General features: G+C 36.7%; 1 protein-coding gene and 1 long non-coding RNA gene across 7 annotated transcripts in view; both read right to left on the bottom strand.

The window, feature by feature from the left end:
* Window positions 1-222: 222 nt before the first annotated feature.
* LOC108304965 lies at window positions 223-11,739 on the bottom strand. Of its 2 annotated transcripts, XR_001825489.2 has the most exons (4): window positions 10,610-11,739; window positions 8,924-9,020; window positions 7,754-7,853; window positions 223-2,728 (listed from the first exon to the last, which is right to left on the bottom strand). It is a non-coding gene; the product is annotated as an uncharacterized LOC108304965 (long non-coding RNA). The 2 variants fall into 2 exon arrangements; XR_005200352.1 differs by having other exon boundaries at window positions 8,924-11,739.
* A 5,303-nt stretch (window positions 11,740-17,042) lies between these two features.
* RPAP3 (RNA polymerase II associated protein 3) overlaps window positions 17,043-26,436 on the bottom strand; it is a 44,540-nt gene continuing 35,146 nt past the window's right edge. For 2 of the 5 annotated variants that reach the window (XM_017529409.2, XM_017529411.2), the window contains 5 exons: window positions 24,738-24,976; window positions 23,554-23,740; window positions 22,650-22,747; window positions 21,721-21,821; window positions 17,043-18,612 (listed from right to left, as the gene is read on the bottom strand). In XM_017529409.2, the coding sequence (XP_017384898.1) occupies window positions 18,527-18,612; window positions 21,721-21,821; window positions 22,650-22,747; window positions 23,554-23,740; window positions 24,738-24,976 (711 nt within the window). In that variant the 3' untranslated portion in view covers window positions 17,043-18,526. Of the gene's footprint in view, window positions 18,613-21,720; window positions 21,822-22,644; window positions 22,748-23,553; window positions 23,741-24,737; window positions 24,977-26,436 lie in introns of those variants that run through there. The other 3 variants (XM_037738670.1, XM_017529420.2, XM_037738686.1) reach the window with 3 other exon arrangements.

The following is a 26,436-nucleotide window of genomic DNA, read 5'->3' as shown; positions in this document are numbered from 1 at the left end:
CAACTGTCAACCAAGAATTCTATATCTAGTAAAAATATATTTTAGGAATTATTTATATATATATCAAGAAACTATCAGGTGAAGGAAAACTAAGATGATTTTTCACCAGCAAAACTATCAAAAAAAAATGGGTAAAGGAAATTCTCAAAACAGAAAAAAATGACAAAAAGAGAAACTTGAAACATTAGGAAGAAAGAAACAACACAGTAAGCAAATACAATGAACAAATACAACACGTTTTTCTTTTCTTCTTGAGTTTTCTAAATTATGTTTAAAGGTTGAAACAAAAATCACAGCATTGTCCTATGTGATTCTAAATGTATGTACAGGAAATATTTAAGACAACTCTAAGTAGGGGAGGACGACAGAAAAGGAAGGTAAGGTTTCTGTACTTTGTTTGAACTGGTAAATAACACCAGTAGACTGCAATAAGTCATGTATATATAATGTAATACCTACAGCACCCAAAAAAAATAAGACATATGCTTTTTCAGAATTATACAGATAAATCAAAATAGAATTCTAAAATATATTTCAGTAACACACAGGAAGGCAAAAAAAAATGAAAATAGCAGAAAACAAAAAATAAAATGGCAGATGTATATTCTAACGTAATTATGTTTAATGTAAATGGTCTGAAAACAAATTAAAAGACAGAGATGGCATGTTGAGTTACATAACATGACCCAACTACATGCTGTCTATAACAAACGTACTTCAATATAAAGCATTGAAAGTAAAAGAATAGGAAAAGACATATCATCCAAACATTAATCAAAGGAAAGCAAGGATGGCTATATTAATATCAGATAAAGTAGACTTCAGAGCAAAGACAATTACCACAAACAAGAAGGGACATTACATAATGACAATGGGATAAATCAACTAAAAAGACACAGTAATTCTAAATGTGCGTGAACCCAAAAATAGAACTGCAAAATATGTGAAACGAAAACTGATATACTGTAACTGAAAAAAGAAATAGAGAAATCCACAATTATAACTGGAGATTTCCACACCCTGTCAACAACTGATAGAAGAACAAAACATAAAATCAGCAAGGATATGGAAAAACTCAATACCATCAACCAACAGGTTAGCATTTATAAAATATTCCACCCCTCAACAGCAGAATCAACAGATTTTTCAAGAGTCCACAAATCATATACCAAGATGGACCATAAATTGGGACATAAACCTCAACAAATATAAAATAACTGAAATTATACACAGTAAAAAGAAAAGACACAAATTGCCAATATCAGGAATAAAACAGAAACTATCACTATAGACCCTACAGACATCAAAGGATAAGGGAATATTGCACACACAAACTTGACAACTCAGAAAAAATAAATCAATAACTCAAAAGACACAAATAACCACACATCTCCTATTATGAAATAGATAATCTGAATAGCCTACAATATTAAGGAAATTTAACTTATAATTTTAAAACTCCAAAAAAAATAAATCTCTAGGTGCAGATTGTTTCACTGGATAATCTGACCTATTGTTTAAATAAGAATAAGCATCTATTCTACATAATTTCTTCCAGAAGATAGAGATTTCTTAATTCATTTTTTAATATCCTACTACCCTAATCCCAAAGCCAGACAAAAAATATTAAAAAAGAAAGAAAACCACAGATAATATCCTTCCTAAACACAGATACAAAATATTAGCAAATAGAATTCAGCATTATATAAAATGAATTATACATCATGTCCCAATGGGATTTATTCCAGGGATGCAAGTCTAGTTCAAGATTTAAAATTCAATCAATATAATCTACCATATTGGGCTAATAAAAAAAAAATATGGTCAAACCAATTGATGCAGAAAAAGCATTTGAAAAAATTTAACAGAGATTCTTGATAAAAACTCTCTGAGTAACAGAAATTGAGGGGACTTTCCTGGAGAGAAAAGGTAGGGTTGTTCCTAAATTTATTATTTTTAATAAAGGGGAAAAAAAGAAATAGAGGGAGCTTTCCTCAACTTGATAAAGAATATTTACAAAAACCTACAGCTAGTTATGCTTAATAAGATAAAAGAATGAATGCTTTCTCTCTAAGATCTCCCTAAGGTACGAGGCAAGAATGTCTATTCTCACCATTCTTTATTCTGCATAATGATGGAAGGTCTAGACAATGCATTAGCTGGTGCAATTTTTACATAACTTGACTTGAAATAAATCACAGGCCCAAATGTAGAACACAAAATATCTGAACTGAAATGCAAAGAGAAAAAAGAAGAAAAAAGACAGGATATTCAAGAACTGTGGGAGAATTACAAAAGATGTAACATGCACATACGGGGAATACCAGAAGAAGACAGAAAGGAACAGAAGAAATATCTGAAGCAATAATGACTGAGAATTTTCCAAAATATCAGCTGATATTTACTCAACAGACTGTATACCCTTTACTGTACCTATTGTTCCCTAGTCCAGAGCTTCTCAAGAGTTCTAGAATGTAGGTACCATCTGTACTCAGTTGCTAAGACTGCCATAATGAAGTACCACAAACTGGAGGGCTTAAAAAATAAAAAATTATTTTCTCACAATTCTGGAAGTTAGAAGTCCAAGATCAAGGTGCCAGTAGGGTTGGTTTCTTCAAGATCAAGGTGCCAGTAGGATTGGTGCCTTTTCTCCTTGGCTTGCAGATGGCTGTCTTCTCCCTGTGTCTTCACATGGTCTTCCCTCCATATATGCCTGTGTCCTAACCTCCTTCACATAGGGACAATTATATCGTATTAGTGATACCCTAATGATGTCACTTAACTTAATTACCTCTTTAAAGACCCTGTCCCCAAATTTATTTACATTCTGAGGTACTGGGGGGTGGGACTTCAGCATATGAATTTGAAGAGAACATAATTTAGCCCATAACACTTTCCTTATGCTCTGTCATGCAAATTCTTTCCCTCCACCTTCATCTTTCTAAAATGTACTAATAATTTTTGTTTCCTAGTGTACTGTTCCCCTTCTTTTTGCTGTTTATCATTTATTCATTTATAATTTTTTACTATTACTTTACTAGGATCTGAAGAAAGATAAGGAGAAGAAAAAATGTGCTTAATCCACTATCTTTTCCTAGGAGTGCTCCCAAACATTTTAAGTTTCACCTCCCACTAAGAAGCCTTCTTGCTATTAGATCACAGTAATCAATCCTTTATCCTAATTCTTAATTCATTTAACACATATTGGCGTTCTATTTTATTTTTATTAGCCTTTGGAGCCCACTTATAGGTTTTAAGCAATGATGGTTTTCAGAATTTCTATTTTACCCCCAGTACCCAGTATTGTATCAATATTTGATAAAAATAATTAAATTTTTATGAATTTATAATATGATCCCACTCCTATAATTCAGATTCAGTTTTTATGTTTTAATGTTGTGGACCAATGAATACATCATGAAATTCACAATGTACAACCGTATTATATATGATAGTTTATGGGAATAAGAGGTATAAAATTTCACATCCAAGTACCAAAATAGAAAGCACAGAGCCATCTCATGCCTGAAAATCCTGTCCTAGGCTTCTTAGAAACACAAACATTTTAAACTCAGCCCAGGCAAATTAGATCAAAGCTAATAATGTAGTCCTTTAAAAAATGACTCATTGCTCCAAGCTAAGTAAAAAGCATATCAGGTCTATGAAGAGTAATTATACATGAAAATGAGATTATTTGCTTTCCTTCTAAAAAGTGTTAAAAGTAATGTAATTAAAATCAACATTGATCACTATAATTATGGAAATCTTAGTCCTGAATTCAGGTCATTTACTGTTAGTTAAGTTGACCGGTTAACAAAATCTTTGAAGTTTTCCTAAGAAGCCTCATTGTCTTACATGATTTTCTCTGCTTCTGAATTTTCACCAGGCCTGGGTTCAAAATACTCTGGTGCTTAATGCTGCCATGTGGTTGGTTGGTGAACATTTCTTTGCTCTGCTTCTTTGTCAAATGCAAGGACAAATCAAGTGTGATGAAAAGTGAGATGGCAAATATGCAGTGTAGCTTGACTTGACAATATTTCAGACTGTAAGGGCTGATACTTACCTGATAGACTTTACACCCAATTTGAACATTTTGACTGACTTACTGATTATCCAAATTAGGGTTTCTTGGATAGAAAAAATGGTAAGGTGAGTAAAAAGGGACAAAATCAAATTCCAGGTACCCATTACAACAGACATGAGAAAACAAAATTAAAGCCACCATTTGGAGAATCAGATGCATTCTCTTCATTCTTGTGTGTTTCCTGGATTTTCTTTTTCCTTTGGGAAGATTCCCCCATTGTTCTAGGAAACAGTTTGTTTTGGTCAAGCAGATCTAAGGTAAATGCCTACTCAATCTTTCAGGTCAGAGAAGTCCTGAAAGCAGGGAGTAATCCACATGCACAGGCTTCAGATGCTGAGCCAGTCTTCAAGTGCAGAGTGAAGCTCTGCAGACTGTTAGAGGATGAGAACTGATTTTTGCTTCATCTGGCTTAGGCCAATTGGTGGAGAATTCTGGGCTTAAGGAGGAGCACTTTTGCAAAGAAGCACAGCCCGTGGACTCCAGGAGCAGGGATGCCTGGTTTTAAAGTTCATTTGTGTCCCATGCCCCAATGGTATCTTCAAGTCTATGGTAAAGTATCATTAAACTGTGCCTTCTACGTCAAATTTGTGAGCCTGGGATCTCAGCCTCTCCAACCCCAACTAAGGCAAAACTCTGAGCCTGTGGGAGGTGAAAAGACTATGCTTATCTTCCTATTCTTAGTCTTCATTTCCCCACTTAAATCACCTTTTTCATTTCTGACTTAACCTAACCCCTACCTTGGCTTTTGCCTCCCAAGGCCTGCTTTTAGGTTCCTTCAGGATCCTCCTCTCCAAAGCATAGGGCTGATAAAATTGTCTTTGCTAATAGATTAATTAGCTCATATGTTACTATTTTCAAATTATAGTCATAGCTGAGCTAAGTTTAAAATGTATATGTCTCTAAGAAGTCTAGCACAGGATTTTCAAGCATTCCAGCAAGTCAGGAGGAAAATGTATTTGGCAGGAGCCCTCTGGCACTTCGAGGTTGCTGGCTAGTCCAGGGCCAGAGTGAGGATGTGATCAAGTCTGTCACCATGCAGAGCTTCCACTATTGCCAGACTCTAGGGATAATACTGCCACGGGTCTTGAATTGTAGGATTTTAGGGTTAAAATTAGGCCTATAGCAATTTTATTTATTTTTATTTTTTTGAGACAGAGTCTCGCTCTGCCAGCCAGGCTGGAATGCAGTGGTGTGATCTCAGCTCATTGTAACCTCCATCTCCCAGGTTCAAGAGATTCTCCTTCCTCAGCCTCCCAAGTAGCTGGGACTGCAGGTCCCAAGTGCGTGTCACCACGCCCAGCTAATTTTTGTACATTTAGTTGAGATGGGGTTTCACTATGTTGCCCAGGCTGGTCTCGAACTCCTGACCTCAAGTGATCCACCTGCCTCGGCCTCCCAAGTGCTAGGATTACAGACGTGGGCTACTATGCCCAGCCAGATAGCAACTTTAGCTGGAAAAACAGACTGGCACCTCAGTCAACTCTATTTATTGTTAGGCAGAACTGTGAGTGAAGCCCTTCCTTTGGTTTTTTTCACCATTCTAATAAACTAATACCTTCCCAATGAGCAGTACCTAATCACAGATACCTCAAAGATGTTTAGCACTCACAAAAGGCTTGGTACACAGAGTAGAAAAGAGAGAACTGAATATGGTATAATCTTTGGGAAATCAAACCAGTGACCATTAAACTATGACACTTCTTGGTGTCAGCTTGGCTTTTTGCATTGCAAATGTGCTGCTTCATCACGATTCAGAATCTGCCTCGACTTAATAGTTATAGTTTTGCTCTGATGTTACAGAAATACCTATTCAATTACCCAAGTGAGACTAAACAAAATCACTGTATTTTACTACTCAAATAGGCCTCATAAAGTAAACATCAAAATGACTCACTGATGTTAGAAACAGGCAGGGGAAGTAGAAGAGAAGCAGGTATCTCTGTAGGCCAGTAAAGCAGACCTGCCTATTACACATAGCTATTGCCCACCATGTCCATCTACACATGCACACAAACAACCCCCTCTCTCAAGGAAGAACAGCTCTTTCTAACTACATTTTTGTGACACCTCCTCCTCTTCAAAATTTAGTCCATATTTAGCTTAAATCTAGTACTGAGGGGAGGAAAAATGCTTCCCACTCACTCCCCCCCAGGTTCCTAGAAAGACCTTATGACACATTAGGAAGGGGGCTCTCCTTGATGGACAAAGATGGAGTTCTGACCTAGCCATGGTTAGGCACTGACTTTGAGGTATGCTCCCTGTCTGGATACTCCACCATGGTCCCACAGCTTCCTGACATGACCATGGCCCAGGATTGTCAGGCTACAGGACAGAGTAAATCCAATGTCTCATAATAGGGCCCAAATAAACTCTGACATCCCTTCCTGTGTGCCAGCTACTAAATAAAGCCAACCACCACATTGACTGGCACAGAGGAGGCCTCCAGGGCCTGTCTGTTGGCTGAATGAATGAACTTCCGTAACAAACTATCTACCACACTCCCTCCTTTCACCATGTCCTCCTTCCAGGTTTCAATACTGAACAACATGATCAAAGATTACATCTTCGTTTTTGCTATATGCACTAGAAGGAGACTTAGAGATAGACAGGGTCTCACTCTATCACTCAGGCTGGAGTGCAGTGGTAAGATTCTGGCTGACTGCAACCTCTGCCTCCCTGGCTCAAGTGATTCTTGTGCCTCAGCCTCCAGAGTTGCTGGGACTACACGCATGCACCACCATGCCCAGCTAACTTTTTGTAGTTTTAGTAGAGATGGGGGTTTTGCCATGTTGCCCAAGCTGGTCTCAAACTCCTGAGCTCAGGCAATCTGCCCGCCTTCGTCTCCCAAAGTGCTAGGATTACAGGCATAAGCCAAAAATCATAAGAATGTAAAATTCACTTTCATTTTTATTCCTAGCAGAATGCTTTCTGCCACTGGCATACTGCTATTTTCTGAACATCCAGTGGATGGCAGTAATACCGAGGAAATGCCAGCTGCCAGCCTGCCTTCTCCAGTCGCAGTGCTTCTTGTGTTAACCCTGATAGTGGCTCAGCAGCCACTGCGGTGTACAAGGAAGAATATGAGTGTCTAAGTCAGACTAGCTTCTGCTTGACCCCCCAGCTTCACAGGAAAACGTGTTCTGCGTGTTTCTAGGATAAAGATATGCAAAGCCCTTGGTACAGTGCCTGCCACATAGTAGGATGCATATAAATATTAGCTAATAGTAAGTCTATTTGAACTGCCATAAACAAGAGTTCCACGTGAGAAACAACATTATAATCCTATTCTTTTTTACATTCATTTGGTATTCAAAAAACATTTTGGGGGAGGAACGCTCTGAATACAATCCTACAACAGAGAATTAAAATAATCCTCAGTGATGATGAAAGGTCTTTAAATGCTCAAACAAGTGATTTTAGCCAAACTTAAAATTTCATCTGAATACTTCATTCTCCTTCTATACTGCTTGCATTCATTCATCTAGCAAACATTTATTAACTTCATATTATGTGCTAAGTACTGTATTTTGGAGATCATCTCTTTAAAATACATTGTACATTTATAATCCCACTGATATGCAGACAAATTCTAGTTTTCATGTCTCTTAGTTCAGGAGGCTAAGAATACCATACACTGGGTGGCTTAAACAAGAAATATTTATTTCTCACAATTCTGGACACGGAGAAGTCCATGATCAAGAAGCCAGCAGACCTGGTGTTTGGTGAGGGCCCTCTTCCTGGTTTGCAGAAGGCTGTCTTCTCATTGTATCTTCACAAGGCAGAGGACAGAGAAAGAGCCAGAGAAATGGGGGGTGAAGGATGGGAAAGAAGCTCTTTCCTGTCTCTTTTTAATAAGGGTAGTAATCCCAGTATGAGAGCTCCACCCTCATGACCCAATTACCTCCCAAAGTCCCCATCACCACATACCATCACAGTGGGGATTAGGATTTCAACATATGGATTTGAGGTAGGACACAACAGTCTGTAGCACCACTGAATCCACATTCAATGGTTTGCAGTTCTATGGGATTGACTCAGTAAAGTCCATATCATTACTGGGTTCCATAAGAAGGGACCTGATAGAGGTTACCGGAAACAGCACAGAGTTCTGAGTTATGTCACTATTCACATGACTTTGGGCATGTAATTTAACCTTTCCAGCTCTTTGTTTTCCTATCCAAGTAACAGTTACTCTAAATAACTCAGTGAACACCACAGTTGCAAGGGTCAAATATGATAAACCGAAAATGTCCAGAAGGGTCGGGTGTGGTGGCTCATGCCTCTAATCCTAGCACTTTGGGAGGCCAAAGCAGGTAGATCACCTGAGGTCAGGAGTTCGAGACCCGCCTGGCCAACATGGTGAAACCCCGTCTCTATTAAAAATATGAAAATTAGCCAGGCATGGTGGTGCATGCCTGTAATCCCAGCTACTCAAGAGGCTGAGACAGGAGAATCGGTTGAACCCGGGAGGTGGAGGTTGCAGTGAGCCAAGATCGTGCCACTGCAGTCCAGGCCTGAGCAACAGAGTGAGACTCTGTCTCAAAAAAAAAAAAAAAAAGTCAAGAAAACTATACAGCTCAGGGCACTTTGTTATGATAAAAGTTCATTTTCTATTGTGATTGGGACACAGTTCCAGATGTATTCTAAACGGTATTGCAAATTCTGTTCTGGTACAGGATCCATGGAATTACTGAGTTATCTATTTTTGTGTATTTCCACTATTCTGGCTACAGAATGTTTTTTTTTTAGTTTTCCTTTTAAAATTATCAAATTAATTTAGAACTTTTGCCTGGTATTCATGGACAATGAACAGCAACAAGTGTCTCCAGCTTTACTCACCTTTCACTCTGTGAACATTTACTGAGTGCCTCCTCAGTGCTCTGCCCTGTGTACACTGGTCTCCATCCAAGGCTGCAGAAACTGCAGTGACTCATTACTCAAAGAGAACAAGTCAAGAATCAGAAGAGTATTTGACATATTTCAGTAACTTACTAATAGCTGAGAACATTTTATCATTGATGACAGTTTTATATGTTTTTTAATATTTCTTATGGCCTATGCTCAACCCTCATTAATGTGCTCATTTTGTCCTGATTTCATCTGCTTCATCTACCCAAAGGATGCCCCTAGCTTTATAAAACATTTTCCCCCATGATCAGCTTCAGGGTCATCACGAATGTGTTCACTGGCTTAGGTGATTTGAAATGTCAATAAAGCAAGCTCTAAACGGCAGGTTAAAATAGACCCCTGGGACCCAGGCATATCTTCCTCGTTTATAGTATTCCCTGAAGAGATAACAAACCAAAAGAAAGATTCTAATGAGGCCCAAATATTTGGCTTTACTCAAGTCAACTGACTGAGTGCCTGCACTCTTTATTGTCTTTTCCTCTGAACTCTCAGTTTGGTAATTTGAAAGCATGAAGTTTAAATGCTAAAGTGTCACATGAAATGTAAGAATCTTTAAGAGACAAAGCACTGTTCTCCATCCCAAAATCTCTCCTGAGTGAACAGGTCTGGGCTTTGATGTGCCATTCAAGAAAGATGCCACAGCAATTTCCATCCTACCATTCTGCTATCCATCTGTATCTCTAAGAAGATGGATCCTGTTAGAGAAGCCATCAACCCTCCTCTACCTAAACCAGACTCTAACCATCCTTCTAGGCCGCCTCAGACCACATCTCTTCCATGCCATCTTCCCTGTCTATTCCCCAGATCACCACCTCCAGAATCATCATACCCCCCATTGAGCCCTTCATCACTCATGGTCTTGCTTCTTTGCAGTTATCAGCACAGTGCCAGTCACTGCAAAAGCACAGTACTCATTCCATAAGCCACAAGAGAAATATCTCCTACCTCACAAGCAGCCCATCTGGCTGCTTGTGATCACAGAAGTCAAACAAACTGAAGGAGGGTCTTCATCTTAGGGACACTACCCACATCCCTGGATCCTGGATCCTAGGATAGGCCTCTGGGATTGCAGATTCCAGGCAAACCTAAGGCCAAGCCCTCTGGAGGCCCCTGCAGTGTTAACCACAGCCTTCTCCAGAGCTGCATTCAGTGGGACACCAGAGCAGGGCTTCATACACACATAAACCTTGGGTTTGTTATTGTTGTTTGGTGTTTTGTCTATTATAAAATGTAAATGGATATTCTAAACTTGTTTTAGTCCAGTTGGGCTACAGTAACAAATTACCATAAACTGGGTACCTTATGAACAACAGAAATTTATTTCTCACCATTCTCGAGAATGGAAAGTCCAAGATCACGGCAGATTTGATGTCTGTTGAGGGTTAATCTTCTTGCTATAACCTCTCATGGGAGAAGGAACAAGGCAGCTCCCTGGGGTTTCTTTTTTTAATAAGGTCACTAATCCCATTCATGGGAGCTCTCACCTCCCAAAGGTCCCACTTCCTAATACCATCACATTGGGGATTAGTTTTCAACATATGAATTTGGGGAGATACAGACATTAAGATCATAGCAAAAAAATATAGTAGGTGAACAGCGCTTATTAAATAAAATTACCCAGATGATTTTTTTGCTCAGTTCAAACTCCAATTGTAAGCATCAGCTAATGGAGGCTCCCAGATCCTTGAGGTGTTCCTATTTTAGGCGTGGTCATTTTCAGAGACAGAATGTAAGGAACACCGAAGTGCGGCTATTGAAGTGAGGCTATCCATCCTGTTTGATGAGAAATAAGTTTTCAACTTATATAAGCTCAACAAAACAATCATGTTAAAAACTATTATTTTAATCAAGTCTTTTTGTTGCCCCAAATTATTATTTGACAAAGAATCAAACTGATTGGGCTAGCCTATATCATGGATAGCTTCATTTTTCTTCAAGACATTACAATGAAAAAGTAGTGAAGAGAATAATTCTTTATTAGATTTGACAGTCCTACATTAACCACAGTAAGAGGAGAAACGCACTAATTCTAGCCTAATGTCATAATAATCTAGACTGGTCACTCAATAAACATTAACTGAACAACTGTAATAGACAAGGTCAATGTTAGCATTCATGACATCTAAGATGATGTCACGACCCTCAAGGAACTTAAAATCTAGTATGTGCACACATGAAGAATTAACAAATATAAAAATGAAGGGAGAATGTACCAGTCAACTCAAACTCTATCCCCTGTGTCACCTTCCATAGTACACAAAATTGCCTGCCACCCCACAGGCAAGTCAAAGTGCTCAGGACCATGCCATTAATACATGACCTTTACCTCTGCTGATCCTGCTGCCTGGACATCCTCCTTCCCACTGTGAACCTGGACCATCCTTCTCAAGTCTCAATCAAACGCTGCCTCTTCCTTCCCTGCCTACCCCCAATTTTATTCAGAGCTGCCCTCTGTGCTCTTTCCAAACCTTTACTAGGGCACTCATGACACTGTACTGTAATTGCAGATTTATTTGACTACTCAGTTATACTATGTGTTATTGAAGGGCAGAAGTTATGTTTGTTTTCTCATGCTTAATCCCCTACAGGGTACATTATAGACACTGAAGAAATGTTTGAATGAATGAACGTCCACAGGTCCTGTGGATTCTCCCTCCTACATATATTTTTAAAATTCACCTTGTTGGCTGGGCACAGTGGCTCATACCTGTAATCCTAGCACTGAGGGAGGCCAAGGCGGGTAGATGCCTTGAGGTCAGGAGTTCAAGACCAGCCTGGCCAACATGGTGAAAACTCGTCTCTATCAAAATATAAAAATTAGCTGGGCGTGGTGGGTGTCCCTGTAATCCCAGCTATTCGGGAGGCTAAGGCTGAAGAACCGCTTGAACCCAATAGGCAGAGGTTGCAGTGAGCTGAGATTGCACCATTGCACTCCAGGCTGGGTGACAGCAAGACTCTCTCAAAAAATAATAATAATAAATAAAAATAAAAATCCATCCTGTCTTCTCTATATATCCAAGAAGAGGATAACATATAGAATGGTGGTTAGGCATGTGACTTCTGGCTTCAGAGATACTTGGTACAGTATCTCTGCTCTACCACCTGTTAATCAGATGTCTATGGGCAAATTATATAACCTATATATGCCTCTGTTTATCTCTAAAATGAAGCCCTGAGTGATTCTTCATCACTTTCAGAAAATTGGTCTTTTTGTCACAGCAAATGCCTTTCATAATCTGGCTCCTAACTCTTCACTATCTCACCAACAGCCAAGCCCCAAGTACCCCCGCTGCCTGCAAATCCCTTAATGTTTCCTGTTTTCATACTCCTCTTTTCAAGCTGTTCTACCTAAACCATGCTGTCCCTGCATCTGCCTGGATTGTTCTTTCTAATCCTTCATGCCTGAGACTAGATGGCTCCTCTACAGGGATGCCTTTCTCAATCCTACCAGGTGAGCTTTGAGCCCTGCCTCTTAGACTTCTATCATTATATTTGTCACCCTTTATTATAGTTCATGTTTCTTATCCAATTCCCCCAATAGACAGATACTTTAGGGTGGAGGCTGTGGTTTTAATTTTTGTATCTGCAACACCTATATAGCATCTGGCACATAATATGTATTCCTTAATTAAGAAATAAATCCACAAATCGGAAAGCCCTTGGTCAAACATGTTGTCCCAATATTTAACTCAGAAGATGGCCATCACAAGAAGTCTCATGAGGAGTGAGGTGTCCTGCAAGCCGCGTGCACAGGTGACATGATGAGAACAATGCTAAAGGAAGATTTAGCTGGCAGAGGCACACAGGTGGATTATACAGGAATACAGCCAGAGAGACTCATTAAGGGTTACTGCCGTCTTCAGGACATGAGGTGACATATGGCAGGCACTGCAAGGGGAAAGCTCACTAGACTTCATGAGTTAGTGATTGGATGTAGGCAAAAATAAGCAGAGGTCAAAAATATTACTAAGATTGAAATTTGTGTCTGAACCAACAACAGCCACATTAAAAGAGGGCAGTCAGGAGAAACGGCTAGAGGGGGGCTGCTAGAGTGCAATGGCAATGAGCTATTTTTTATAATGCTGGGTTCTGGTCAGTAATAGCATACCAAGGAGTAACAGTACAGAACCAGGGAAAAAGACTAGCACTTGAGAAAAAAGAGAGCAATTAAGAAACAAATTTGGTGGTTGTTAGTAGAGGCTCTCTGAATGTCAAGCTCTCAGGGGAGAGGAGAGGGCAAAGGACTAGATACTGAAGACAAAAAGATGAAAAGGCGACAGAGACAGAGCTATGAGGAGGAGACAAGGAACCAATAGGGTGAAATGTCACCAAGGCCAAGATAGCCAACCAGGTCAAATGCTACAGAGGATCAAGGACAGTAAGAACTTAGGGGAAAATGACTAATTTTACCATCACAGAACTACTGGGGATAGCCAGAAGAGATAGAGGACATGGACAGGGCCAAAGGGCCATTCCTCTAAGCACGGAAATCAGACTTGTTTGTCATCGGGGGAAGAGCCACAGAAAATAGAGGATATCAGGATATAAGATAATAGAAAAGATGGAAGAGCATGGGCTCAAGGCCCACACTCTAAATAAAAGAGATGTACATGCAAGTGAAAGCAAATTACTTCTTCAGGGCTAGCTCTTGTAACTCATACCTACAAAAATGAAAAATCAATACCAGACAGATCAAGCCCTAAAAAGGCACAGCCCTTCAGTTGTTCACAAATTTGATAGCTGAGATGTATAGACTGTGCATCCAAAACCTCTAGTGTTACAAGAGAAGAGATGCTTGCTAAACACTCATAGGGCTCAAGGTTGTGGACTGAGAAAACAGCCAATTTACCCTGAAGTTAACAAAGCTTAAGCTCCAGGAACTCTAACTTGTACAAGCCACTTCCAAGGCCCAGAGAGGGACTCCAGGGAAGTTTTTACATGACTATGTTTTTGCAAACTACATTTTCAAACTAAATTTCAAAACTAAGATATTTTAACCACAGTCTAGACTGCTGTCCCTTTCCACTGTAATTTCCTACACGAAGTGTTTTGAGATGTAGACTATGAAGTAGCTGAGTGTTATGGAATATATTTACGTGGTCTGCAGTCATTTTTCTACCAGGTTGAACTACTGCTCACCATCTCAGGATAGGAAGACTTTAGGGATACTCCGACTGTCCATACTGTCAACGTTCCCAGTTTTAGACCAGAAGTTGAATGCATTAGATAGTAACCAGCCCCATAAGTACATGTGCAGTGGTGGACAAGATGTGCAATGTACAGATCCCAAAGCTCATCTGTAGAGATACTTCCCAGTCTTCAGACATGTATTGTAACAGGATGCTTCATGGATGCCTAGTCAAAACGGGAGTTCTGCCTTGTCAGAAATATATACTCATGTAATCCCCTGAATCATACAGCTCAAATATAAAACAAACATGGTAGAGATTTTCTCAAACTTGGCAACAATCCTAAAAACTTACATGACAGAACCAATCAAAACTTTTAAACTATCAATAACAAAAAACTTAATTCCATTGCATGCTTTCTGCTGTCACCCTCTCTGTGCCCCCCTCTCCCCAGTCTGCTTTATGTGCTCCTTTTCCAATCTGTTAAATGTAGATGTTAGTTCTGTCCCACTTACCCAGTCACCCTTTTCTCCTGATTCTATACTTCCAAGTAATCTCATCTAATCCTGAGACTCCACCTAAACGCTTTTTAAGGTCCAAACGAAAATGACCATCCTTAATCTATTTCAATGACCAAAGGGATCACGAATCCAATAGATCCTAAACTGAATCATTCTCTCAGCCACTCAACCAAACTTTCTACTTCCACATATGGTATCACCCAATGTGGTCTGTATTTCAGTGAGTGAAAGCACTGCCCTAAGGGAAAAAAATCTGACCATGACCCTTCTCCCTTCTGCTTCTCAACTTGCTTCCCAACCCACATTCAGTCCACACAGGATCCCCAAATTGTACAAGTCAGGAAGCATTCACATTATGTTCCAGAGATGCCATTCACACATACCACAATGTAAAGGGTGCTCCATGGAGTTAAGCCCTGAATGTGGGGGCCCTGCATCCACCACCAAATCTTGCCCATTCTACTTTCCAAATATTTCTCTATTCTGGTCACTTCTCTCCATCCTCATGGCTAGTACTCTTGTTCAGGATACCATAATCTCTTGCCTTAGGTACCCCAAAAGTCCTCTAACAAGTTCCCTTGCCTCTAATGTTCCCATGCAACAATGTTCTTCCCACAGTAGCCAAAGTAATTATTAAATACAAATTTGAGAATCACTCTCCTATATAAACTATCACTAGTTTTGCAGTACCCTCTAGGATGAAGTTCAAATGTCCTCTAGAATCTCAGCCCTCCTTTCTTGAGCTTCATTTCTTCCCACTATCCAGTTCCCCACTCTAAGCTAGAAATTAAATTTTCTCAAACTTGTCTTGTCTTTTGCATCTGCTATTCCCGTATTTCCCATGATCCTTTGATATTACCTGTTTAGCATTTATTACACTGTATCTCTTTATTTGTACCCCCTCATCCCACCTCCCACTTCCCTATAAGCTTTGTCAGGAAAGAATCCATGTTTACTCTGTTCATTTTTGTATTTCCAGTGCCTAGCAGTGCCTGAATTATATGTAGACTCAACAAATATTTGTTAAATTAATTAAATGAATGAATCAAACAAGTTTCATTAACATTAAATTTTTAATGTTTCTTTAAACAGAACTCAAAGGTCAAACATTAAAAAAGAATTGTAGAGGCGTTGGGGGGTGATAAAAAAAAAAAAGAATTGTAAAAAGGTAAAATGAGCCTTGGTACTGTGTTCAGAAATGCCTTCTGTTGACAGAGACAATGGATTCATGGGTTGGAAGTAAAATTTTTTTCAAATGTATTAGGACAAACTGTCAAAATGGTGAGGACTTGGGTATACCCCATCAATTTATTAAATTTAGTGTAACTAAAACAAAAGTGGGAGGCAACTAATAAACAATGGGCATGGTGTTTCTGCCAAAAAATACAAGAATAATTATGATTTAAATGTTGCTATCAAGTTAAAAGATACAATTAATAGTAAATAACTACATTTCCAGAAAGAAACCACTTGAGAAACTACTGCTTTTGTACCTTTAAGGCAATATTACTGTTATTAATAAAAATGAGCACTAGACAGGAACTAACATGCTAATACTTATTATAATAGCACATTTAACCTTTCTAAAAACCTCTGAGGTAGGCATTTATTTTATTCTATTTCATATGAGAAGAAACTGAAGCTTAACATGGCTGAAGACTATGTCCAAATTCACAAGCTAGTTGAGTGCAATAGGTTGTATACTCAGGTTATTTGACTCAAAAAGGACTCTATTAACCACTATGCTATTTTGCAATGATGCAACAATATGACAGCCTCTAAAGACTGTTCTTTATTCTAATCACTTTTAGGAAAGGATGGTAATTATAATAATGATAGTAACAACAGTAGCTTACTATAATATCCAGCTCTGCTCCAAACACAAAATGTGTACATTCCCTCAATCCTCACTTATACCCATTCTACAGATTTCAAAAACAAAGCATAGAAAAGTAAATGGTCTAAGGCCCTAAAGCCAGATGGAAGCAGAATTCAAACTCAAGAAGTCTGACTCCACAGCCTCTGGTCTTAAATCACTACATAAAAATGTCTCTGGGGAGAAATCAGGCTGACATTAGAAAATTTTTTAAATTCAAATTCTACAGTAAATCTTGTGATCTGTACTTCTTCGGTTAACAGTCTCTATCCAGGTAATACAACATAAAAACTGCAGCTGGGAGTAGTTCAAATAGCTCTACATTAAAAGAAGACAGCATGTTCTGAACCATTTTAGTCCACTTTTAGCTCTATAATCATGCAAAGAACATTTACCTTCTCAGCCTCCTTTTCTTACTTTAAGAATGAAAATAACATTACCTGCCCTGACTACCTCGTAGTTTCTTCGAAGGATCATACCTTAGTCCATTCAGGTTACTATAATAAAATATCAAACTAGGAAGCTTGTACTAATAAAACAAAAATTTGTTTCTTACAGTTCTGGAGGCTGGGGAGTCCAAGATGACGCCAGTAGATTCTGGTCTCTGGTGTCTGGTGAAGGCCCACCTTCTAGTTCATAGATGATGCCTTCATATGTGTACTTACATGGTAGAATTGGTGAACAAGCTCTCTGGGGCCTCTTTTACAAGGGCCTGCCCTCCTGACCTTATCACTTGCCAAAGGCCCCACCTTTGAAGATCATCACCTTCAGGGTTAGGATTTCAACATATGAATTTGTGGGGGACGTAAACATTCAGATAATAACAAATAAAAAACCAAATTCCGTTACCTGTTTATATACCGTAATACACTTAGCAATGTTATAGTAATGTTAATAAAGTTAGTAATAAAGTTAATAAGCTTTATCTTAAGTGTATTGTAAAGCATTCAAATTATCCAAATTACAAACATATCTCAATAATTTATACCATAACCTAAAGAAAATCTTTGTAAATAAATTATGATTATTTCTCAAACAATTCATAAGAATAGTAATATGTATAATGGCCATAAATATTAACAACATTTTATAAAGTTGTAAACTGTCTTATTTAGGCTGATAATAATTATAGAATGGTGTCCTAATATTTTTTAACAACCTGATGGTCTCTAAAATTATACTGGTTTTACCAGTGTTTACATCATGCCCAAACTTTGCTAGGCTGCTACTTTAAACATTTACCTAATGTGATTCTTGTGTCAAATTCAATTAAATTTTATAAATGAGCACCTATGTGCAAAGGTTTGTACTAGGTACTATGCAGAGTTCCAGCCCTACTTTCAAAAGCTTACAAACACTACACTCACATCCAACACATACATATGGGCTATACGCTAATTAGTACTTTAAACATAACTAATTTTTAAATTTTTACACCTTGCTTTAGACTATCTGTCCTTAGCTGGTATGTAACATGGATATCATAAGGCAAAAAACTCTATGGGATTAAAATGTAAGGATACTGCGATTCTTCAATTAACCTAGTTTGAAAGTCCAGTTAAAAGTCTTCTTTCTTTCAACATAAATACTAAAAATACATATCCTGCAACTAAATAACTTTATGTTAGTGAATTGGCATAATAACATTAAAAAGTTTTATAAACAAAGGATCTCACCATCTAACTTCCTCTATATAAAGATAATTATTCATATGCTAATGAAGCAGCTTTGGCTTGTGGTTACAAAAACTCAAAAAAATATAAAAATATTTATGGGTCACTGAAGAATGTATCTAAATTTAACATTTAAAATGACTCATAAAACAAAATGCTGATCCTTACAAACATAACTCATTGGTTATATTTTTATTTTCAGAAAAACACAGAGTTTACTTGAATACAATTCTCACTAGTTAAATCACAGTATCATTTTCTTAAAAAGCAAAACACTTTTAGTAGAAAAAATTATATATGAAAGTCAGAAACAATTCTTTCAGCAAAAATGGAAATCAACCACCATATCTTTTCTTGAGTTCTTCAACAGAATTATCCTTCAATCCTGATTTGTCTATGTGATTAAATAATACATGTGCAACTGAAAAAGAAAAAGAAATCTCCATTTTAATCTCATTTTTAAAACACTAAGCAAAATGTAAATTAAAAGGAGCAATCTGATTTGTCAAAAACGTTTTACATTTTAAATCAATAAGTAGGTTTATAAATTCTAATTCAGGTATTTAAAAAGTCAATCTGAGAACACAAAATTACACAGCAATCCAACAACGTTTCTTTCCAGAATATTTTGCTTTAGCAATATAAAATTTCCCCTGCATTCTCAATATTAATCTTATAGATTAAACTTAATTCATTCTGTACTACCTTAAAAATGTTTGCCCTATCTGTGTAACAAGTGTACTTTTATTCTTTTAATATTTTTATTTCAATTAAACTGTTTTTCAAACCTAAATCATTTTATTTTAAAAGAAAACTTTATATCACTACTGTAAACGAAAAACAGCAATGACATCAATGAAATCACACTTGATGGAACAGTTAAATATTTTTATATTACAAGATTAAAACTACTAAATGTTAAAAATAAGATTATGAATCACAAAATATCATCTTTACTACCACTGATCAATCAACACTCAACATTAGGAAATCACTGTTATAGTTCATGCTTGTCAACATTAAAACTGGAAAACTAGCTAACAGTTATTAATGATAATGGCAATAATAAAAGATAATAACAGCTAAGTATTTACTGAATGCTTAGTTACATACCAGAACCATTTTAAGTGTTTTCCATGTTTAACTTCAACCCCATCAAGACAGTACTATTGGTCAGCCAGTCTGAAGAGCCCACTTGCATTCTCAGACATCTTGAACTTATCACATTAGAGTAACAAAAAATTCATTCATTCAACACATTGACACTGAGGGGTTATTATGTACTAGCACTGAGGCCCAGTGAGCCAGGTGGACAAAGTTTCTGCTGTCAAGGAGCTTTCATTCTACTAGATAGATATAATAAACATACACATGAACCACTGTCAGCTAGTAATGTATTATGAAGAAAAATAAAGTAGAGTTAGAAGACAGAGGTCACATGATGGCGGGTTGGTGAAGAAAGATGTCTTTGAAGTGGTGATAGGTGAAAACTAAACGAAGCAGCACAAAAGTGAAGATATGCAGGAAGATATTCTGGGTTGAGAGAAGAACCAAACACAAAGTCCTTGAGGCCAAAATAAGTTTGGCAGTTTGGTGGGTGGGTGGGTGGAGGGATGTGTGTGTGTATGTGTTTATTTTTTGAGATGAAGTTTGGGTGGGGGGTTGTGTGTTTATTTGTCTTTTGAGATGGAGTTTCACTCTTGTTGCCCAGGCTGGAGTACAATGGCACAATCTCAGCTCACTGCAACCTTTGTCTCCCAGGTTCAAGCAATTCTGCCTCAGCCTCTCAAGTAGCTGGGATTACAGACACACGCCACTACACCCAGCTAATTTTTGTATTTTTAGTAGAGATGGGGTTTCACCATGTTGGCCAGGCTGGTCTTGAACTCCTGACCTCAGGTGATTCACCCACTTTGGCCTCCCAAAGTACTGGGATTACAGGCGTGAGCCACCACACTCAACTGGCAGTTTGGTATCTTAAAAGCTATATAAAACCACTACAATGGGGCACAGTGGTTGAAAAAAGAGTGGTAAGATGAGGTCAGAACAGTAGTAAAAAACAGTAACATTTTTCAGGGATTTCAAGGAACATTTCTGGTTAACTAAAGCTAAAACCAAAACTTTTGGCTTAAACCCTCACTATTAAAAAATGTATATCTATTTTATTTTTTTTTAACTATTTATTTGAGACAGGGTCTCACTCTGTTGCCTAGGCTGGAATGCAGTGGCATAATCACGGCTCACTGCAGCCTCGACCTCCTGCACTGAAACGATTCTCCCATCTCAGCCCCCTGCATAGCTGGGACTATAGATGCACAACACCACAACCAGCTAATTTTTGGAATTTTTATAAAGACAGGGTTTCGCCATGTTGGCCAGGCTGGTCTCAAGTGATCCTCCTGCCTTAACCTCCTAAAGTACTGGGATTACGGGTATAAGCCACCATGCCTGGCCTAAAGAAAAATACATCTAAATTACATGTCCATTTCCCTAAGTATAATTTCAAAAGTATCTTTCTTTTTGATTTAAAATCATTCAACATCACTGCCAAAAAGATAAAGAAGAAATAAAAGAAGTCCATGTATGCTTAGTACAGGAAGTATCTGAAAATGATACACTGAGTTTTTTTTGCTAATTTTTAAAAATAAAAAAAAGACACTCTTGTATTTGAGTGTTTTTTTTTTCTTTTTTTTCCTGAAACGACTATAGCCCAAAACTCTGTGTAACTGCAGTTTCTACATAGCGCAATTTTGCTTTAATTAGGATTTCTCAAAATGGACTCTTTATCTGATGTGGAAATAAAAAAGAAATACAATTCTTAAGGCTCATCACCTGCCACTCATTACTCCTTATTCTATAATCCAGCCATACTACTTCAAATTCTCCAGACTCATTTGTTCTTTCCTGCCTCAGAAGCACTGCACATATCATTCCTTCAGTCTAAAACTCTCTTCCCCAGCTTTCCCTTTGACTCTTGAACTTCTTTGGGAATTCAGCTAAGATCAAACTCAAGGACTGAGTTACCTCTCTCAGATTAGATCAGGCCTTTCCTGTACCTCACTCAGTTACATGTCCTGTGGCTTTGATCCTTTACATACTCAGTGACAGTAGGAACTCAACCATTATACCATTTACCGCATTTTCAAATAGAAGAGCTCAGACTATGGAGTTGGACTGCCTGGGTTCAAATCCTGGGTCTGACTTCTAGCTATATGACCTTAGTCAAGTTTCTTAGCCTCTCTGTACTTCAGTTTTCACCTCTGTAAAAGGAGGAAACAGTACCCACACTTCATAACATTGTCAGGACTAACAATACAATTTTAACTGTTCTTGTTATCCAATCTAATTAACTTACTAAATACAATTTAATATAATTAATTTAATTTATTTGACAATATAATTTAATTATAAATATTTGATTAAATATAACCTTATACACAGTAAATAGTAAATGTCAGCTGTTATTTGTTGAATGAATAAAGGAATGTACAAGAATAAACAAACATAGGAAAACTTTCATAGAACTTACTCTTTTTCTCTGTTTCTGACATAAACATCACTGCCATATCAAACCTTTTTAGTTCAGAAAGTCTTTGTAAGATTTCAAAGATGAGTGATGGCTTTTCTTTCCTGAAATAATCCAAATATAAAATAAGTTAAAAGTAGCTCATTTATTAACAATTCTGTTTACTAACACAATACTTCTAATTATACATAAATATAATTTTCCCCCTGGATACTACCTTTATTTAAGTGCCCAAATGAAGAAATGTATTAAGTCAATTGAAGAAATTATAATATTCTTAAATGAGAGCTTGGCATAGAAACTATTATTCTGTTAAAACATTGGTCACTTCCATACCCTATTTTTACCTACAAAAAAAATTAGAGTCCTTTTTCCTCCCTTTTAAACTTTTCCCTTTTATTGTCTGTACTTGTCATTTCCTTGCAACTTCTGTAACAAAGAAACTTACAAAAAAGCTAATTTTGCTATATGATATTAATTTGCTACATATATTCAAAGAGAATGAACTTCCCAAAAAAAAAAAAAAAAAAGAGAATGAACTTCCCAAATCATTGCAAATAGCCTAGCATTATAATATGAAAGTACAGTAAATTCTCACTTGACATCAACAAAAGGCTCTTGAAAGGCTCCTTATTCTATAATCCAGCCACACCACTTTTAATTCTCCGGACTCATTTACTCTTTCCTGCCTCAGAAGCACTGCACAAGTATCATTCCTTCAGTCTAAAACTCTCTTCCCCAGCTTTCCTTTGACTCTTGCACTTTACAGCATACTGTATAAACAAACCAATTTTACCATAGGCCAGCTGATATAAACAAGACTTAAGCTCCTATGGTTTAATCATTTAAATTAAAGGTACAGTTTCCAAGAACCTATCAATGACATTAAGTGAAGACTGGGTAACTGGATAACCAAAAAAACCTTGACTTACTCAATGTAAAAGTCATGCAGAATTTTAATGATCTGGTTGAATATATCCGGATCCAGATTTTTCTGAAACAACTTAGGATACAAAGATGGTTCAATTTGCTTGGAAAAAAAAATTAAAAGTTAGACAATTACTTGATGGCAACACTTACATACCACAAATTATACAACAATTGCTTGGGTAAAAATAGTAAAGAATAACTACTATGCATTAGCACTTATGAATAATAATGAAGTCACATTAAATGCAATTATGATAGAAGAATGAGTTACAGGAACTGCATGATAATCACTCTGCTCTTGCCACAGAAAAATCTTATGAGCAGAAGAGATATACACCATCCTAAGAGAGACAGGAAACTTAAGAGGGCTCTCAAAGAACAATAAATATAACTAGAGATTTTAAAAAGGAGAATTACATGAGAAAATGTATTTGGAAGTAATTTTATATTGCATAATTATAAGGAAATGTTACTATGATTACACTTGAAAAAGCCCATGCTTATTTATTATTTGCTAAATTTCATAGGATTTGAGTCTTTTTCTTAGAGCAAATATAAGCTTATTTTTAGGAGAATGATTGCCTAAATATTACAAGCACTACTTGGCACACAGAAGATACTCAATGTATTTTAGAATTTTTATGAAGGATTAAGCTTAAGCTAATATATATGAAATTAGATTAAGTTGAGACAATAAAATTTGACACAGAATCTATTTCCAAAGGAGAACATCAAGGTTCCCTAGTTGTAAATATTTTTAAATGGTCTGACCAGGGTGATGTATTCTACAATAATTTCTCCAATAATATCCTACAAAAAGCAAATATGGCACCATTATTATAAAGTGACAAAAGAAGTTCTTTGATCTTTTACTTGCAACAGAACTACTAGCTTCCTCTCTCTTACCTTTAAATACTGATACAACATATCTGGAGAACTTTTCAATTGTCTGAAATCAGATTCAAGTTGGAATGAGTTTGCAGGAATTGGGGGAAGAACAGTTGTGACAAACTGAGCAGGTTTTTGTCCTATCTGTAGAGGCATTTTCTCACTGTAAGATTGACATACATCCTGTTTCAAATTGGCTTGAGGTCTGAAATATTTCAGAGGTATCAAACAGAAAAGAACCGTAAATAACCACAGCTCAATCAAGGAGCCATCAATACAATTTTTAAATTTTTGACCCTATTAATATTGTATAAACAATCTATTTGTATTCTACAAGTATTCAATTATTTCAGATAATAATATATAAATATTTTTTGGCAAAATAGATTATGCTCTTGCAAATTTTCACATGCTGGCTATATAATGACTATTCTTATCTGCTAGGCAACTAGCCTATCCACCTTTTGAGTACACCGTTTCTGTATATTTCAGTCATCATGTCACATACACTAATGACTTGGCCTTTCAAAGATCTGAATGATCATTTTCAAAATATTCCAAAAAAGGAAGAAATGCTTCTTCCAAAAAAAAAAAACCTGCCTATTTACTATTGTCCTGCAATCTATCATTCTATTTAATTCATTTCTATCACTTTAAATAAAAACACTACTGAAGTTTGAAGTTTAAAAAACAACTCTTAGCAGGTTTGTTGAGTGGCAATGTAAAAATATATGAGTAAGGTTTCCATACCTCAGAATGAACCTAATTAGTCTATATCTTCTATATTAAGAAAAAACACATAAACTATTTTTTCAACACCAAACAAAAGTTAGAGTCCACAAATAAATACTAATGGATGAAATGATGGCAATGCATAAATTCTACAATTTTATGAAGCTTTCTTTTAAAAAAACTAAAATTTTGCTGAACTAAATAATAAAACATATACACTGAAATCCTAGAACTGAAAATTTTTAAACAAAATCAATTTTCAAGACACCTTATCTCTAAATTTCACACTGTGGTGAAAAAAAAAATCGCTCTTAAAGTAAGTACAAATAAAAAAGAAAAACTAGAACCTTAAGTTAGGCAGTTCAAAAAATTAGCATGATTAGTACAAATCAGAAGTCTCAGTAATATCAATTCTCCAGTGGAATTACCACCATTCCAGATGATCATCAAATAACAGTATTTCTACTCACTGTAAGGATGACGTATCACCGATTTCTTCTATTTTCAATACTTTTGCTCTTGGAGTATCACTTGTGGGAAAAAGGTCATCTTGGCTTGAATTCTTCTTATTTGTGGTGCCCGTGGCTGCTATCACATTTGCTAGATTAATAGGATTACTTTCTGGAGCAGCAGCAGTAGTGATGTCTGGCACATCAATAGTCTGTATCAAATTACCAGTTTCTTCAATAATAACCTTCTTGAGTGGTTTCTAAAACAATTAAACAATTCCTTAAATCAATATATTAAAGGTTTCCTATTTTAGGGTCACAAGTTAAAAGGCTGCAATGTTCTTACAGCTAATATCCCAGTGATGAGTAAATTCAATTTGGTGGCTAGACAGACTTAGGAGTCTGATAATACAAATAAAAAACTATACATAGCACTTATCCCAGGTAGGTCAAAACCGGGGAGAAAGACATGTATATGTAAATAATAATAAGGCCACGGGTCTGTTTAAGAGATGAAAGGACAAAATTCTAAGAGAATACAGGAAGGAAGATAAACACTGGCATGAGGGAAGCCTTCACAGAAAAAGCACACAGGAATGGCAAAGTTGAAGGGTGCAGCATGGTCAGTGGAAGGGTGAGAAGTCCAACAGGCTGGTGTAAGGCAAGGCATGGTCAAGGCAAAGTCTGAAAGGCTGCTTGAAGACAGTTTATAAAGGGACTTGGATGCCATGAAAGGATTCTAGGGGCAATACAGTGAAGAAATTACCAAACCAACGTCAGTATTGTGGACTGACTGAAGGCAAGTGGAATAAGGGCAGACAATAACCAGCATTGTGTATGGGGTAGACTATCATTAAAACCTAAGCACACTGTCTAAATATGTAGCAGCTGGATAAAAGTAGCCCAGGATTAAAAATCTGTCAAGTAATATTCACAAAGTTGGTAAAAGTAAACTCTTTTTTCCAATTTAATAAAATAAATGGCTTTCACTGTTTATCTTGATCACTACACATGTCATTTTCAACTCATGTTGACATACAGTACTGTTATATTTAATTACATATTTATATAATTATATCTAGTAAAATATAACAATATTCTTCACTATATAATCATACCAAACATACAGAAATACACTGAGGAGCTGCTGTTCCACCAAGAGTATTGAAAAATGAAACAAGAAAAGCTTCTTCTAAATTTTGTAAATATTGATTAACAGTTGTAGCTATTATTACTTTTGTATATGTTTGAAAATTGATTATCTTTAAAAAAAGAGAAAAATAATTGAAGGTACAAAAAACGAAAAAGCTGTAAGAAAATTTGTAACAGAATCCTTCAAGCAGTTCTATTTTAAAGAATAATCATATTAAGCCCTATGCTTTGCTAAGATCTGTATCAGCAATAATTTTTATCAAGATATTGATCAAGAATGGATATGGGTTAGTATTAAACCTTTTTCCTTGATAACAGATATGTAAATAATGATTTGAATTTATGAATTTCCTAATCAATCGTCTCTGTTAAGTGTAGACCCGGGGTACCGAAAGCCACTGAGGGTCACTGATGACAATTGGAAGGGCTGCAGGGAACAACAGTATGCTGGTAACAGGAGTAAACCATAAAAGAAGCCACTATAGAAAGAAAGAACTTAAGAAAATATGAAAGGTTCAATTCATTCCTTTTTTAAAATCATGACTCAGAAGCCTAACATTTTATTTAG

The sequence above is a fragment of the Cebus imitator genome, unplaced genomic scaffold (genome assembly GCF_001604975.1).
Source record: "Cebus imitator isolate Cc_AM_T3 unplaced genomic scaffold, Cebus_imitator-1.0 Scaffold2, whole genome shotgun sequence".
Taxonomy (NCBI): Eukaryota; Metazoa; Chordata; class Mammalia; order Primates; family Cebidae; genus Cebus; species Cebus imitator.
The sequence above is the reverse complement of the archived record's forward strand: the minus strand, read 5'-3'. Positions and strand labels throughout refer to the sequence as shown.